This window comes from Cynara cardunculus, assembly GCF_001531365.2.
Source record: "Cynara cardunculus var. scolymus isolate 2C chromosome LG 10, CcrdV1, whole genome shotgun sequence".
Classification (NCBI taxonomy): Eukaryota; Viridiplantae; Streptophyta; class Magnoliopsida; order Asterales; family Asteraceae; genus Cynara; species Cynara cardunculus.
Window position 1 is genome coordinate 4562141 of NC_037537.1, and position 17032 is coordinate 4579172.

General features: G+C 37.6%; 1 protein-coding gene across 2 annotated transcripts; it reads right to left on the minus strand.

Annotated features, from left to right (window-relative positions):
* Positions 1-6968: 6968 nt before the first annotated feature.
* Positions 6969-16372, minus strand: LOC112519193 (MACPF domain-containing protein CAD1). Of its 2 annotated transcripts, XM_025127189.1 has the most exons (7): positions 15863-16372; positions 12009-12247; positions 11259-11454; positions 10464-10647; positions 9813-9967; positions 7382-8014; positions 6969-7287 (listed from the first exon to the last, which is right to left on the minus strand). In XM_025127189.1, the coding sequence occupies exons 1-6, from the start codon at positions 16154-16156 to the stop codon at positions 7415-7417; spliced, it is 1668 nt and encodes a 555-aa protein (XP_024982957.1). In that variant the 5' UTR covers positions 16157-16372; the 3' UTR covers positions 6969-7287; positions 7382-7414. The 2 variants fall into 2 exon arrangements, with proteins under 2 accessions (XP_024982957.1, XP_024982956.1); XM_025127188.1 differs by having other exon boundaries at positions 6969-8014.
* Positions 16373-17032: the final 660 nt, after the last annotated feature.

The following is a 17032-nucleotide window of genomic DNA, read 5'->3' on the forward strand; positions in this document are numbered from 1 at the left end:
ACAACCATGCTTTGGACTACTTGATGAGGTGTGATCACCGGATCATCCTCGAGATCCTAAAAGGTTATCCCCTAAACATCGCCCTGACCACAACTGCACCCACCCCTATGATCTACCTTCAGCAGTCTGGAAGACCCTGAAGTATCATCCTAAAGTTGAATACCACCATTTCTCTGCCAACATTGACCATTTTCAAACGACACTAATGCTGAGGTGGTTGAGGCGCGTCTTCGGACTTCTYGATAAGGACTCGAGACTGGAAAAAGAGGACTTTGATGACTTCGCCTTGGATCAGCAAATCTGCACCGATCTACGCACGATGGGCTACTCGAAAAACATCACTACAGTGGGTCAATTTAAGAGGGCGTTCCTACCACCGTTGTGGTATTCGCTTTTCAGCATTGTCAATCGTTGCCTAACTTCCAAGCACACGAACATGGACATATGTAGTATTTTTGTCTTATGGATGTTCCATGGCATCACCTTCAACATGCACTACGATTACGCCATTCTGATATGGAATGAACTTGTCGAGGTGGTGCACGACAAATCCAACAACAAAGCAAGAAAGTTCGTTCCGTTTTAGAGGTCTCTACAGATGATCATCAAAAGCCTGATGCGGTCGAACATTGAGATCCCAAGGCGTGCAAATGAAGAAGGTGAAACTGAGTTTGTGATGCACTTCATGAAGTTACCTGAACGTGCATTCAACCAGCTACTTCCTTTCTTTGTAGATCTCCTGACCTATGCAGACCAGAACGCACCATGTGTGATAGCTTATAGAGAGGCCCACGGTTTAATGGTCCAGCCAGAAATGACTGGATCTCCCCAAGGACTTATTCCTAAGGTAGGTGGGGAGGTAGGTCTAGACAGTGAGTAAGAAGAAAACGAATGGGGGGGGGACGTAGACAGGGGTGCCTCTGGTTCTGCTTCAGACACTTTTAAAGGTAAAGTTGATTCATCGGATGAAGGAGAGCTTACTGTCGTTGAATCATCATCTTCAGAGGATTCTGACTCCACGGACGATGACGAAACGCCCGACAGCATCGGACACATACCAACTCACAACGGTGCAATACCAGAGAATGAAGAATAATCGATCTATGATACTACTGTCATGGATCTTAATCTAATTGTATTAACTGCAGTCAGTGATATAAGGGCCGATGAGGGAGGAGTCGAAAAATGCTGAGAGAGTGAGTGATGGGGTGGAGCGTGAGACACAAACACAACATCGTTAGGAGCGTTCCCTACCCACCATAAGCCGTGTACCCACACCTACTATCGGATCTCATCCGTTGGGATCCAGTATTGAACAAAGCCGTAGTGGACCCAGTTACGCAAATGCACACCCCTTTTATACACTTTAGCACCTCTCAACAGGTGCTAGTTTCATCAAGTCACGAGGATGAACCACATAAGCTATCCACCTCTCACTCGAAGAGTGTGGATATTTAGACCACTGCCCCACTCCACGCCATCGTTTGTGTGCACATTGAGTCTAGTGTCTGATACAGTTACTAGGACACATATGATTGGAGCAATTGTTGCTCAACCAACGGTTCTTCATGAACACACGAAACCATCCAGAGTGGTATCTTCTTCAGATATTTCACGAGGACAAGATGAAAATCCTACCAGTGCCACATCTTTGCCAACACTGAATGTAGGTCACACAGTTTACTCAACTGTCAGGTCAATAGGAAGGCTCAGTGCCCCTAGTGTTACCTTATCCAAAACTATGATGCAGATACTGGCTAGTGTTCTAGTTATGGTCCATGCCTGCATGTACAACCAGGTAGATGAGCTAAAGCGAACACTGAAGGGCAAGTCAGTCAGGGAGCACGTGAGTCCAACTCAGCCGCCACATTAACCACATACTCCTGAGCCTAGACAACCAGCTGAGTGCTCAACTGAAGAGTTGAAGTCTCTATTATACGCTAAGCTGTTGTCCGAGGCAGATGAGGGAAGACAGGTGGAAGCTGATCTTATAGGCATGCTCAGGGCACAAACCCAACCTGAGTATGTCATGAGACTGGATTTTCATGCATTTTTAGACGAAGTTCGAGGAAGTTTTCGAGGTCTCACTACAAAGCTGAATGTCGTGGCAGACAACATCATATCCGGTTTCCAAACCTTGTTCGAGTGGATTCAGATCCTTGAATACTTGCAAGAGTCGGGCGGGTGGATCAAAGAGAAGACATGATGGCTAATGACGACCCCGATCACCATGAGGGGGAGAAACGACAAAGAACCACCGACCATGACATCACTCGACATATCCAAAAACCAAGTCCCAGTGCATAATCGTTTCAACATCAACAAGGTCAGCATCAGCAAGCCGCCATGGGGGAACCAGAGCCAATGGTTGAAAAGTCGGAGGCTTCTAAAGTTCAAAGTGCTCAAATGCCTACTGTAGTTGCTGAGGTCCCGTGCCCAATTATCAACATTGAATCCGATGAAGAAGGTCTGCGACCGCATCAAATCAAAGAAGAAATTGATGACTTCTCCACGTTATCTGATGATGAAATGCTCGAAGAAGGGGATTTCGACCACATCAACGATCTCAACAACACCTTACCTGATTCACCTCAAAGAGATTGGTCGATTCCCCAACCTGCAACAAGTTAGAGAACAGCAGGCCCGAGTACTCCAGCTGCATCACATGTAGAAAGGTGGGAGAGAACGAGAATCAGAGTTCCATTCCTTGAAGATACAAATATCAAAATCTCTGTAAGAAGAACTGTGGAATTGTGTTGGTCCCGGTCGCGTTTACAAGAGTTTTAGACGAATAGTTTGTAGAAGGGGGGGATGAATACAAACACATAAAACTTTCGTATTTAAAAATATATATTGATAGAGAAAGTTCAATACAGATTTTTGTAGATTGTTTGCGGAAATAGACAAGGTAAAGATAACCTATCTAAAGCAATCTAAGATTACACACAGGTATACTTAGCAAAATAGAAAAGATTTGTGGAAAAAATAAAGAAGGAAAGATGTTCTTCTTGGGTAAGAACTTTAGAATTCTTGAGAGGGATTCTAACTTGCTTGAAGATAAGCGTAAATCTTCTTTTTAGATTTGTGCGTATATGTGTGTGTTCTCTGCATGGAGAGAGCATTCATCTATTTATACCTATTGCATTAAGTGCAAATTAGAAAGGTTTGAACACGCGTCAAGATTTAGGAGGAAAGCTTGTCCTTTGCTACAGTGAATAGTACAATTGTCAATTCATGAGCAGACATCCATCCGTGGAGTTGGTGGGCACTAGAGTCGACTAGTCGGCTCCTTGCAGTACTGTACTCTAGAAAGGGTATGGATTTGTTCTTTGTGTGTAGAAGGACAAGACAAAACAATCTTGCACAACAAGCTTCATTTGATCGTTGAATGCTGGAATAACACTGAAGGTCTCTTCAACATTCGTTAAGGCTTGGGCAGTCTTCACATATATGTTGACCAGGTTGTAATCACTGAATACCGCTTCAGATCACGAACGCGCCAATCACTAATCTTCAGTTTTATTCTTCGACTTTCACTGAATGTTCTTTGGTGTGAGTTTTGTCTTCTTGAAGTATCGTTATCGTAGTAGGATTTACAATACATGTTTCAGGCAATCACTGAACAGACTCAGTGATGATTGTTGGAACTGAAAGAACATAAACATAATACTTTGAAAGGTAAAAGGGATTATCATCAAATCAATGAGAGAGATGATCAACAAATTGGATCTAGTTCGAGTTCTCCGGATCACTCACCTCAACAGCTTACAAGTCATAGAATATATGCACATGCTAAAAGCAAAGGCTCAACCGCTTGAAATGGTCAAATTAAGGCATAAGATCGTGGGGATTAAGAACATCTACACCGACAGACTCTTGAATGTCCATTTACCAGTCTTCACTGTTCTCAGAACAGACGAAAAGGAATGGAAGTTCATAGAAGCTGACTTTAGGCACTTATGTTTTGAAGACTTCAAGACGATGTATCTGTACATTCGTTAATGGACTATCAGACCAGAAGACGTGCAGATAGCTCTAAAAGCTATCAAGCACTTCATGCTCTTTCAGAGATGCTTGGGTACGTATCGGACTTGCAGTTGGGCGTTGAAAGCAATCAACCAAAGATAAACTTGTTGAAGCCGAAGTAGAGTCTGGAAGACATAGAGTCCTTGCCTTTATTTATGTTGATAGAGTAGCCCGAGTTTGGCATTGTGTACTCCAACAACATCGAAGAAAATAAATTCATGCGCTTCAGCAAGCTACCAACCTATTCTAATGGAACCCTAAAGATAATCAAATTGAAGTTGTCAAACAAGCTGGAGCTGGAGAGAAAAGGACTTGACAAGCTCGACCCGCATGACAAGAACTGAATGCTTTGGACTTAATTGACAAGAAGCTGGAGTACCAAAGAGTAATGCATAGATTTGAAGTATATTTTGGCCACCACCCGAGAAGAAGAATATTTGTCTGAAGCGGCCTTTATTACAAAAGGAGAGAATGTTAGGTTTATATTTCTGTTTATAATAAAATAGAGAGACTATTTGTGTAAATACCTTCAAGGTATATATATAGCTTCCTAACTCTAGAGTAGGTCGACTCATTTATTTTGTAATATCAGCCTATTGAGAAGCAGTTGCCGAAGAGCAAACATTGTATTTTGTATTCCACATTTAAATCAATAGACAAGCCGACTGATTTACTATTTCCATTGTGTTAATATTATTTCATTGTTTCTTATAATCATCTGGGAAAACAACATAATCCATAAGAACGAAAATAACAATAACTTACAAATCATTGAAAATAATAATAAAACCACAAAGAAGAAAATCGCAGTTTCTATCAAACCATGAGGGACAAGAGTTGATAGTTGGTGGCAACCACGTGTAATTTACTCAACTTAATGGTTTCCTCTTTACACACATCAACATTAAACTCAATTTTTACATTCTAAATGCATGAAACGTTATAAAAAAATGCAAATAGCATGAAGCAAATAGGATGTTCCGGTTACAATTAGGTTCCACCGTGGAGGTTTCAAACTTAGATAAATATGAAGTCAAGAATTAACCTCGGCCATTATGGAATCTTGAAGCTAATTGACTTGGGGAAAACACGTACGTGAATCGCCTAGCGGAAGCAAAGCGTGTAGGTCTCAAAAATCGAATGCTTGGATGTTTGATGGTCCTCCAAAATTGTTTATACTAGAAACTATGGGTGAGGTTTAAGAGATGTGAGATAGAAAAGATAAAACCTTACGGATTCAAGGGATGAAGATTAAGATATGTGAGAGAGAAAAGAGAAAAATTTAAACAAAAGAAAAAGGGTTTACGGATTTAAACACGGATCTGCCTTATTATTCAGTTCAACATATTAGGGATTTTCAAGTCACCACCCTATGCTGACACGTAGTACATCCGCAATTATTGCGGATGTATCGTCTCAGCAGAAAGTATTACGGATCGGCCATTACGATAATGGTTGCAGACCTGTGGTATTCAAAGGAAAATACGGTTTTAGGCCACATCCATAATAATTACGGAAGCATGGTAGTAGACCTGGGCCAAAAAAGCCTAAACTTTTGTCGTTTACTAGGTTTGCAATTATTGCAGACATAGGTATTACGGAGTAGTCATTTTTAGGTAAAGTCCGAAGAGAAATTGGTAGAAGGTCAATTTAATTGTGGAATATGGTCATTGAAGTCAATTTTCATTAAAAAAACATACAATAACAACATATCAATCTTTATTTTTGTTGATGTACTTCTTCAACTATATTGGATGTATTTATTTATTTTTGTTGATGTACTTCTTCAACTATATTGGATGTATTTATTTAAAATACAATAATGATGATATTGTTTGTTTTAATATATTTTTGGGTAATTTTTTTTTATTAACCTGGATATCCATACCGTTATGCAAGCCGACTAATCCTATGGCGACCACCTGTTTTGCAGATAGCCTAGAGTCACCGCATTTGAACCTCCGTGGCCACAAGGGGACATTTATTCTTCCTTGGATTTGAACCTGATACCTCCTGATGGTTTATTTTTGGGTAAATTTTATTCAAATAAAACTAATTTTGCATTTACTCATATTTTTGAAAATCAACGTTTTGAATTTTTTGTTTAAGAACATGATAGACCAATTTTTTGTTCATAAGAACCAATATAAAGTTTATTTCACTTTGGTTCTTCAATTCAAATAACTTTAAGAGACGAATGGTTTATAATCAATTCCTTGGATATGTTGGTGGCAAAGAGATTTGAATAAAAACCAGTTATGATGGGGACTTTGATCGGTTATAACCGCTCTCAATCCTGTGTTGAAGGGCTCTCGTTCATCACATAATTGGTTACTGTATAACCGAATCCAGCTCCAGTCCTAGTGCAAATTGCAAAATGTGTAAGTAAGAATATAATCCATCCTTAAGGTCTAATCCAATATAACCAAACAGTTTTACAAGACCAACATGGGAAGCGTCATGTGGTGGTGCTTTCCAAAAAACTTGATCATAACTTGCTCTTCGAAAAATATAACTGATAAGAGACCGACCAGATCATAACCCGACCCTTAACTTAACAAAGGGGTCTCGGTCTAAATCCGGACCTTAATAGAGTGTTTTCCAAAGCGTCTAACATATTATCCTATGTGTTGTCACTTAAGCAATTCATTAGATTTTACAATAGGTCTTGAGAAATTAACTCATCAAGTGGATGATAAAATTTATGGGCGTTCCCGAGGACGTTATTCACGTCTTACACAACAACCCCTTAAAGGAAGGGCCAGGAAAGGGGGATAAGGCCGTATGGTTGACTGGCAATTACTAGCGATTCCGACTTCATGCAGGCGAGTTGTAGCCTGCAATCCGAACGGTCTACAGATAGGAATTGAATACTAAACTTCCAAAAATGTTTATACCCAATTCTAAATTTCAGTTAAAATATAAACTTGAAAAGATAATATACAAGCAGACAAACATGGCCTCATAAATTGAAAGAATACTCATTCATGTTTCATAATCCACCATCAACAATCCTACAAGACTTCTACTTTGGTGTAAAGCATATACATGTATGAACCCAAAACAAGTAAACTTGCCCAAGTATCATTTACCGACATAAACTGGGTAAGTGCTAACCATGCTGGGTCAACACTACTCGTTGATCATATAAGTCCCGCCTTTGACTTGCCAGATCAGCATCTCGATCCAGTAAGCAGGAGCTTGGTAAATAGCAGCATCTTTGGCGATAAGCAGGTAGTAAACAACCCCTAATTCATCAAACTACAAACAAATCTCGACACGAACCAACAAAATGGTAAACTCTACTTTGACAAAATGCACAAAAAGAACGATCACCTGTGCAAAAAATGCTTACCCGAATGAATCTACCATGACACAACCACCATCATCAGTAATTCAATAACGAGTACTTTATGCGTAGAACGATCTTCCCTTTATCTACCCCAAGTTTAGCCCCAGTGACTAACCAATGTCCTGGAACGTCTTGTGGGCCCTTTGACATCTCGGTCATGTCTACGATTTTCGCCAGTTTCCCAGATTGGCTTGAACTATCTCCCTTATCATCTCCGCCTTTTTGAAGGTTGGATGGGCTATGATCCCATACAGATCGGCGTATGGTACAACCTGGTACTTTGGAGAAGAGAAGCTTGAGGTGTAGGACGCTTCTGGCACCGAAGTCCCATACGCCAAACTGGGCCCCGGTGACAATGTGGACCCCAGAGAGATCGCCAATGTAAGTCTCGGTGTGTTCAATGGGTGCAGTACTTACATGCGAGAAGTTCTTCCATTTGATGGGTTCGAACCAACGGCTATCCTGCTCTTCAGGACCTTGCCATTTGGGTGCACCGATGGCCATGTGTGCATCCCAATGGGGTTGGAGGATTTTGGGAAGGGAGACCAAGTGTTGTAAATGGATTGCTAGTCTGTTTTGTTTGCTTCCTTCTAAGTTTAGTCGGAGTCCGGTGACTGGTTTACGTCCAACTGTCACCTGGACATTCAAGGGATCCAACCGATGAACAGAAATCGATAAAAAAAACCATTTAATTCCATAAAGTAGTCGATCGCTTTGTCCGATTAATATTGCAATATTGTACTTAACGCGTGACCTAGTAGAAGGAAAAATGCATCAAAATGTAACAAAGTTTGGTTTAGTTCCTAATTTCCTATTAAGTGTAATGAATAATATTTTCTCAATCGATGTAGCAAAGTTTCAAAATTTTCTATTTTGTACCCATTTTGACCGGTAACCTGTTGATCTTGTAAAATTTGATGATGTGAATACTTACTTATGAAATGTTTATAAAATGGTTACAACAAAGTGAATGATAATCTTGATATCAATGTCATAAAATGTTACAAGATCAACCAGTTACTGGTCAAAATGGGTACATTAAATAGAAACTTTTGACACTTTATTATATTGTTTGAGAAAAAAAATATGTTGTTACACTATATAGGAATCAAGGCAAACTTCGCCGCATTTTGTTGCATTTTGCCCATGTCTAAACTACCATCAGAGAAGACAAAAGGAGGAACCGAGCACCCTTCATCGGTGTAATGATGACAACGGGTATACAAATAATTTTAACTTAGAATTTTTCCGAAGAAAGAACGTTGTAACTTTCTTGGGATATCACAAAATCAAAACATTCTTCTAACTTTTCAAGGGATATAAGGAATAGCCACATATCATTCAAGAGTTCTATTGCCTATTTTGTGCTTTTATAGTTTAAGACAACTTGGATGATGTGTCACATAGAATTATATAAAACGAAAACGTCGAATTCTTTCAGTGTTGCAAATTGACAAGCCAAAAAGACAGGATTATTTGAGAAAATAACCTTCGGACATATTTCTTTTAAATGTATGACCTTCTAATAGATTTTGAGGCATTCTTATGTTAGGCAGAGGCATTCTTAAATCTATCAGATGATCATGCATTTAAAAAACCTATCAGCAGGTTATTCTTCTAAATAACCCACAGACTTTCTAAGTCCACTTAAAAAATTGGAGGTAGCTATGTACTACAAACATGCACAAGCTATGTTCTATTACTCGACTCTCGTGGACAAATTGGAAATGGAACCCCGACCTCACAGAATGTTAGCACTTACGGACGGGCCCGATATTGTTCAAGCTAAGCACAAAATGGTTCCAATTCCAATATCAAGTATTATCGTTCAACTATTCATCCCCTTGGACAATAAGGGGCTGTTTGATTGTTTTTCTATTAAAGTCATGTATGGATTAAGCTAAACTGTTGTGTTGATTAAACAGTCTTAATCAATAAGCTGCAAACAAACACCTCAATGTAGTTGAGCGAATAAGCCCTCCAGACCATTAAGCCCATCAAGTTAAAAACGAACCGCCCCTATATGTCATCATTCTTAAATGGAAAGATTCTACTCACACTCTGAAAATCTCTTATTTATGTAAGCAAAAGGTCTAATAGTATTCAAACAGTACTGTTTCATACATGAAACACCGAGGAATGTTTTGCGTGTGAGAAAAACAAAAAAATACATTTATACATGAAACACACACTCATACCTACACACAAGAACAAGACATGTGAAACAATATGAATCATAGCTTAAAATCAAACTCATTTGATGATTTTGGTTGATTTTCACGGGTGGATTTGGTTTTTACATGTGTTGTTTAGTCTATGAAACTGGTTTTCAGTGGTTTCTTTAGACAGTTTCTATATACTTTGCAGTCTATAAATATGTATATATATATATATACACACTAAAGAAAGGAGCACATAAGATTTTCAAGTATACCTGCTCAAGACTAATGTAAAGCTTCGGACCCATCAAACTAAACTGAAGTGACGGACAAACCGGCTCCTTTCTTTGAATGTTACTTTGTTCTGGAGCCCAAACTCGAGAAATTTGAAACTCCAAAAAATACTGCAAGTCCTCGATAGGTGGCTTGACTGGGGAAGAAATAAATAATAAGAATACAATGCTTCGAGTGAATCTAACTCTTAACAATCACAGTTGGTTTACCCTCACATATTTTTTGCGGATGTTGTAAAATTTAGCTTTTCATATGTCCGCTCAGAATCTCATTTCAACTCATTCCCTCCATCTGATGAAAAATGCAACATTTGACTTGCATGTATATTTTAGTATTTGACTATCAGTCATGTGTCCAAAAAATACCTTCAAATATGGCAAACGAAGGGATCTTGTGGACAATGCGGACATTTTTGTGATTTTCATGTGATGGAGAGAGTAATAACGACTTGGAGGATAAACCAAACCAGACAAACCCAATATATCACAAAGGGTAGAGAGGCTGTTCCGTGAAGACCCATTGACTTTGAGGATGAAAATATTAATTGTTAGGGTATCTTTATAGAAATTTCTATGCTTTTCAAATTATTATTGTTAATGAAAAGGGAAAAAGAAATTGCAATAAGATCTCACATTTCAGGTATAACTCAATGGCATGGGTCAAGTGCTTTATTCCAGGTACCCCTTCAAGCAAAGAAACAATAGGAGTAAAGGTCATATTGATCACATCCGGTGCTGTTTCTACAGTCTCTGCCCACTTCGCATGACTTTGCTCAAGATCATCACCTCCTCTTCGTCTAAAAATTACAGTTACATCCTGTAGTCAAATGGTAAATAAGCAACCACAGTAAATCAATCTCATTCCACCAAAGAATAGCAAAAACAAACTAACACACACACACACACACCCCAATATATATAGGGCTGGGTTCACGTGAGACCAGTCTGTTTCCGTGAGACCCATGACCCCACTTTTTTACACTTGAAACTTCACAGCAAAACGCTGTGAAGGTAAAAAAAGCCGAAAACCTTCACAGCCAAAACGTTGTGAAGGTTACCTTCACAGCATTTTGCTATGAAGTTTCAAGTGTAAAAAAGTGGTCTCACGAAAATAGGCTGGTCTCACGTGATCCCAAGTCTATATATGTATATACACACACACATATAAAACATATATAAGGAGCAAGGGAGAGAGGGGGGGGAGAGGTTCAGGGGAAAACCCCCCAAAAAATGAAAAACTGAGAAACACCCCAATAACCATCATCTGTATGGTATGCACATGTTCATACAGGACGTGTGCATGTTATGCACGCTTGCATATCGCACAGATGAATGGTCATTAGGGTCTTCCTCATTTTCATTTTTTTGTGGTTTTCCGCTGAATTTGACCCTATATATATGTAAATATGGAAAACAAGCTAAACCGACCTTGTCCTTGTACTTTAAGGGGCCTGAACTTGATTGACTTTTTGAATCATAGAATCTGTGATCTCCAATGTCTTTCACATAACTATCAATGTCCGATAACGACAAAGGAGATGACTGATGCTGCTTTATATAAACAACATCTCTTCCTCCAACTGTCGCAGAGGTGACAATATGGGTGCCATAATTTTCAATAAAGCTGAAAAGTGGTGAATTTATGGTTAGAAAACGGAAGATGACATTAGCTATTCATAGGTCACCACTATCAGTTCGAGAAATATCACAGTCTTGTTTAATAATTAGTTTACGGCTTCTAAAAACGTCATACAACATGAAAATATTGAAATTTAAGCTGTGGTATGTGTAGATTAACCATATAATCCAAATTATTTTAATTAACGTATTCATAAGTATAGATAATATAGTTAACTACAAAGAGGAAATAGGAAAGTCGGAATCTTGTTTTTGGCTTGTTATACATCAATTACCATACTTCCATCGCCAACAAGAGGTGTGTCACACTCTCCAGGTCAAACTTACATTTTCCCTTGTTCAATATATTTATAACATTTAAGATCACAGTTAACTTTTTTGTAATTTTTTGAATTCCTATCAGATATGCAGTAATAAAAAAAAAGCCCACTTGACTTGTTACCATTTATGGTGTTTGTGTGTGTGTGTGTGTGGATGTGAAACAAACCAAGTAGTAACATATTCACAATGCATAAGCAAAGACGGTGAAAAATGATTTACCTTGCTAAAGATGCAGGATCCCAGGAATATGGAACAGCACGCTTGACTTCTTGAAGCAAAACCAAATCAGAAATTTCTAAACGGACCTCAAATAATGGAACTATGTATCCAATCATTGCAAGGGATCTTGTTGATGCTGCATCAAGTTGCAAAGATCCCGTAAAATTGAACATCGCATTGAAGCTTCCAAGAGGAATATCCCCAGCAAGATTGGATTTCTTATTGAAGTATTTTGCCATCTGATGTTACCAAAAAGACCAATCAGCATTTAAAGGAACTTCTTTTTCAAAGGAATCATTCTTTTATTAGCATATGCAAATCGAATTTGCAAAATAAATGCCATAACTCAAAAAATCAATAGGTCATAATATATTTCAAGAAATTATAAATTGTTAGTCTTATATCCAACTACCGAACAAGCTTTAAGCAATGAACAAAGGTTTGGTAGATTGATGGTAAAAGCAAGTGCAATTAGAATATGAAACCAAACAGAACCAGTAAATCCCACTTGGAAGTAGGGTCCCCCCATAGTTCAGAAAGGTTAGAAAATTGAAGATAATACCGTAGTTGCATGTGTGAGGGTGTAAGATAAGTGAATCAGAAGATCAAGAAATTGAGAAGATTCACATCACATAAAAAGGGTTAGGACAGATAGCAAAATTGAATGAAATAAACACCTATTAAAGGTTAGGAAACACCGCTAGTTTCTGGCCCTCATAAGGTTTATCAATTCCTAATTAAAGTGCCAGGACACATGTACCACATCACATAAAAAAGAAGAGACAGATAGCTGTTTTGAGTTATTTATGAATGCTGGTATGTGAGCAAGATTCTAAAACATAGCAACAACGTTATTCCATATCCTCTACAGAACTAATAACACGATATATTCTATTATATTTCCATACATAATCAATGTTTACGAGACTATTGACCATAGGCTTCTTGACACATGTTGATGATTCAAGGAAAAGAACAAAAGAAGTAGACCGATGAATTTCGAAATGCCATACTTTGCATTTACCGCTGGTAAGTTAGAAGATTTACACAATTCAAAGTCATGATTGTTAAAATTAGAATAACTTCATAAAGTTCTAAGACATCTTATACGTATTATCGATTATGGTTTTGCATTATTCATGTATCGTATCTACTTTAAATCTTATAGTGAAGCAGATTGAGGTTTTCGTTATTAAATGCAAACTTCACTAGCAATCAATTTTACAGGCATGCTTGTTAGCAGCTTAATGAGCTTAACGAGACTCGCAGCTTATTCGGTCAGTTATACATAACTGTTTGGGAGTAGCTTAATGATATAGAAAGTGGCTTATTCAGTACGCTTATAGGGGGAGCTTTATGCAGAAAGCCAAATTTTTGCCAAAACTGCCCGTCCCAATGAGAGAACACGCACCTTCCATCCTTTCCAATATATGCAGACAGATTAATCCGCACACACTTCATCCACACAGGACTTTATGGAAAACCAACCAAACAGCCCCTTAGAGAAAGAGCAGCTGCAGGGAAGTTCAAGTAACAAACATGCACGGAATGTACACAAAGGAATTGAAATGTGTGCCTGTTATTGGCAGGTAAAGATATTATTTGAAAAGACCAGTTTCCAGAAACCGGTTTACCTTGTAATGTGAGAATGAACTTGCAATTTTCCATTCTTTAAAAGTGAGAAAATTGGTTAGGAAGTGTATAGTTAAGTTGCAGCATCTACCAACTAGTGAAATGCTAGTCATCCCCTTTACCAATGCCATATTTGAACGAAGGATAATCCTAAGGAACAATAGATTGTTATTGGGTGGTGAGATCGTTAGTGTTGTTACCATTCTATTAGATATGTTAGTAATCTAAAGTTAAGACTTCAAGGAAAACTAAAGCCCAAGTGTGTCTAATTAGAAATGGAAACGTTCACACCTGAAAGATATTTTCCAACCATTATTCTAGAGTACAACTGCATAGCGTTTCTCTTGGGTTGATCTAAGATATTTTAACTTATATAAAACTTAGTTCCCTTTAGATATTTTTCAAAATGGCAAGAAACGGCAAGGTCTTACTAAATGGTTCAGTAATCGTTCTTATGGTTCATGTCTTACTATGTATCCCTCTCTTCTACTCTCTCCAAATCTATTTCATCCATACATCTTAAAATATTCAAGTGCATGGATAAAGGTGCCAGTATCTCATTAAGTGAGTAAATCGGTATAGGATGTGTTCAACCAAGTGTTATAACCTAAAAATTCTATTTTGAGCCACTACATGCTATATAAATAATCGACTTTAAGAGAACACCTAAAGTGCATACCCCAAATCTTTCTTTGTTTTTGTTGTTTATTCTATATGTGATGTAAATGTACAACCTACTTTTATGTCTCAAACCATTGCATGGAAAATCATATCGCCATACATTTTATGATATCAAAATTTGGATGTCATTATCGTCATGTATTAACTAAGCATAACCATTATCATTAATTTATTGTGGAAGTTGTAGCTTAAGGTGTTGATGGATTATAATTTATAAGCCTATCAACGATTTACGCATGGTAACTTAACTTTTTCAAAGAAACTAAGAGAAGCCACTTTAAAATGGCTCTTGCTAAACTCTTCCCTTGAAGTAAACCACTAAGTTTTTCTCCGCCTTCTGTGATGGGCCTTGGATCGATAGGTTCATGACTGAAGGTCATAGATTCAAAACTTAATGCACAAGGCACTAACGTGTAAAAACTAATTAATGCTAAAATATAAAGATGTGCACATGAGTAATTAAGTCTATTAATTGCAATCAATCAAGCTCATCAACCCAAGAAAAAAGTCAAACTGTAGAAACCTAAAGATCCTTGAAGCAAATGATCCAAAGAATGCTGAATCAATGTAGGGTGCACAAAAGTAATGAAGTTATGGTTCTTAATCGACTCAAAGGAGGATTACAATCTAGAGGAGTTCTTGGAAACGGAGAGCAAGAGTTGTCTAGCCATAAAACTTGCAGCAACTTTAATATAACTAACATGGATTAAATCCTTATGAGAAGGTGTAGAAATTAACCGACATAGAAAGATGAGATGTACTAAGCATATCAAGTTGACTTAAAGGGGTTCCCAGTCTTTTAATACCAACAGTCTCAAGCATAAACAAAAGGAGGGAAATGACGATTCCCATAGTCACGTAATTCAATAGTGGCTTCTATCAAAGAAATGTCATAAAATTTAGACAATGATCATCTTGGCTTCATATTTAGACTCAGGGATGAGAAACATCCTATTAGCCCAGATATTGCATTGCATGCACACACTAAACCTATGCAACAGGTTGGTCCTTTCATCTCTTGTGAACCACGATCACTGGTGTGAGTGTGCAAAAAGTGAGGGAAACATTCCATCAAAGACTTTCCCTCCCAACCCATGGAAACCAAGGAGCCTTGTTCCAAAGGGTCGGGCCTTAGCCACTGGTCAACTAGGTTCGACATCACAACAAGAACAAGGCAAAAGTTTCCAAAAAGATTTAACCCTGAATATTTAAATCAATCAACTTTTGCCATATAATGGATAATTATCAAGCTACCATTTAATGCCACAAAATCAATATCAATCTAGCCAATTTACACCAAGCTAAGAACATGTCAATACAAGGTTCACATAAAATTGGTAACAAAAGAGTACTAAATTCCAACAACACTTCTTATACCCAAAACATCTAAAATTTCAAGAACTTGAATATACCCAAATATCTTTCAAATTCCGAAACAATAGCATGATTCAATCATTCACAAAAGAAATTTCAATTGTAATAATTGGAACACACCCAATAGAACTTATCTACTGAAAACTAAAAAAGATACAGAAACAGACCTCATGGAAGCTCGAAACAGGTGTAGCTTCAGTGGTTCTTTCACCTTTAGAAAACTCGATATCAACAGAAACATTAGGAATGCTGACAAAGCCATCATCTGAGAAAACAAGTTCCTTGGTATGTTCGTCATCCAAGTAAATCAAACGAGACCCAGGTGCACCTTTGCAGTACAATAGCCTGATGTCAGAGGTGACATCAAATCCTCTACCAAGTGCTTGGATTGAGTTCTTAAGAGTTGTGGTCAAAGCGTTGTTTTTGGATGATGGGTCTTCCATGAAAGAATTATCTTTCATTGAAGGAACAGAATAGAGATGAAAGCTTACAACTTCGCTTCGTTGACGATGATGATGGATTAGGTGAAAGGGAAGATTGTAGAGATTTAGATTTGACAATCCTTCTGGCTTGCTCTTGATTCTTGAATAGTAGTAGGTAAAGGGTGTGAGTTGCTTTGTTTTGTTTTGATTTGAACAATTGGGAATCAAAAATCAAAAGGGATTCGAAGCAGCGTTTGTTTGAATTTAATGGGGGGTTGGACTTTGACTGTATGTGGTGAGAGAGAGAGAGAGAGAGAGAGAGAGAGAGAGAGAGAGAGTTGAATTATGGTGGTCTGGTGCTTCCGGCGAAAGCATGGCCTTTGACTACAATAAATGTGTCTTTCAAACGCGTTTTTTGGGGCATTGTATTTGTATATATCCATCTCACCAAGCAACCTACCCTAAAAACAATTCTCTCTCTCTCTCTCTCTCTCTCGAATTAAAACCATAGTGATATAATTCAATGGATGTTTGGGAATGCTTATTTTAGGTGTTTTTTGATTTATTTTAATTTGACATCGATGATAAGTTAACTGTTAGTATTTGGATGATGAAAAATAAAACTGTTTATACCGGTGTCAAATCGGTAAAAAGCAGTTTTGATAAGTTAATCATTTCTGACTTATGAAAAACTGTTTATTACTAGTTTACCATTATAACCATGTTTTATTAATGTTTATTAATTATTAATCTTATTGATATAAATTATTAATCTTATTAATATAATTTTTTGTCAAATAAATTATTATAAATGATGAAAAATAAGTTTTTACATGTTAAAAAATCAAACAAGTCGATAATATGGAAAACTATCATTTTTGGTCATTTTACATGTATAAGCAAAATTTGTCAAAC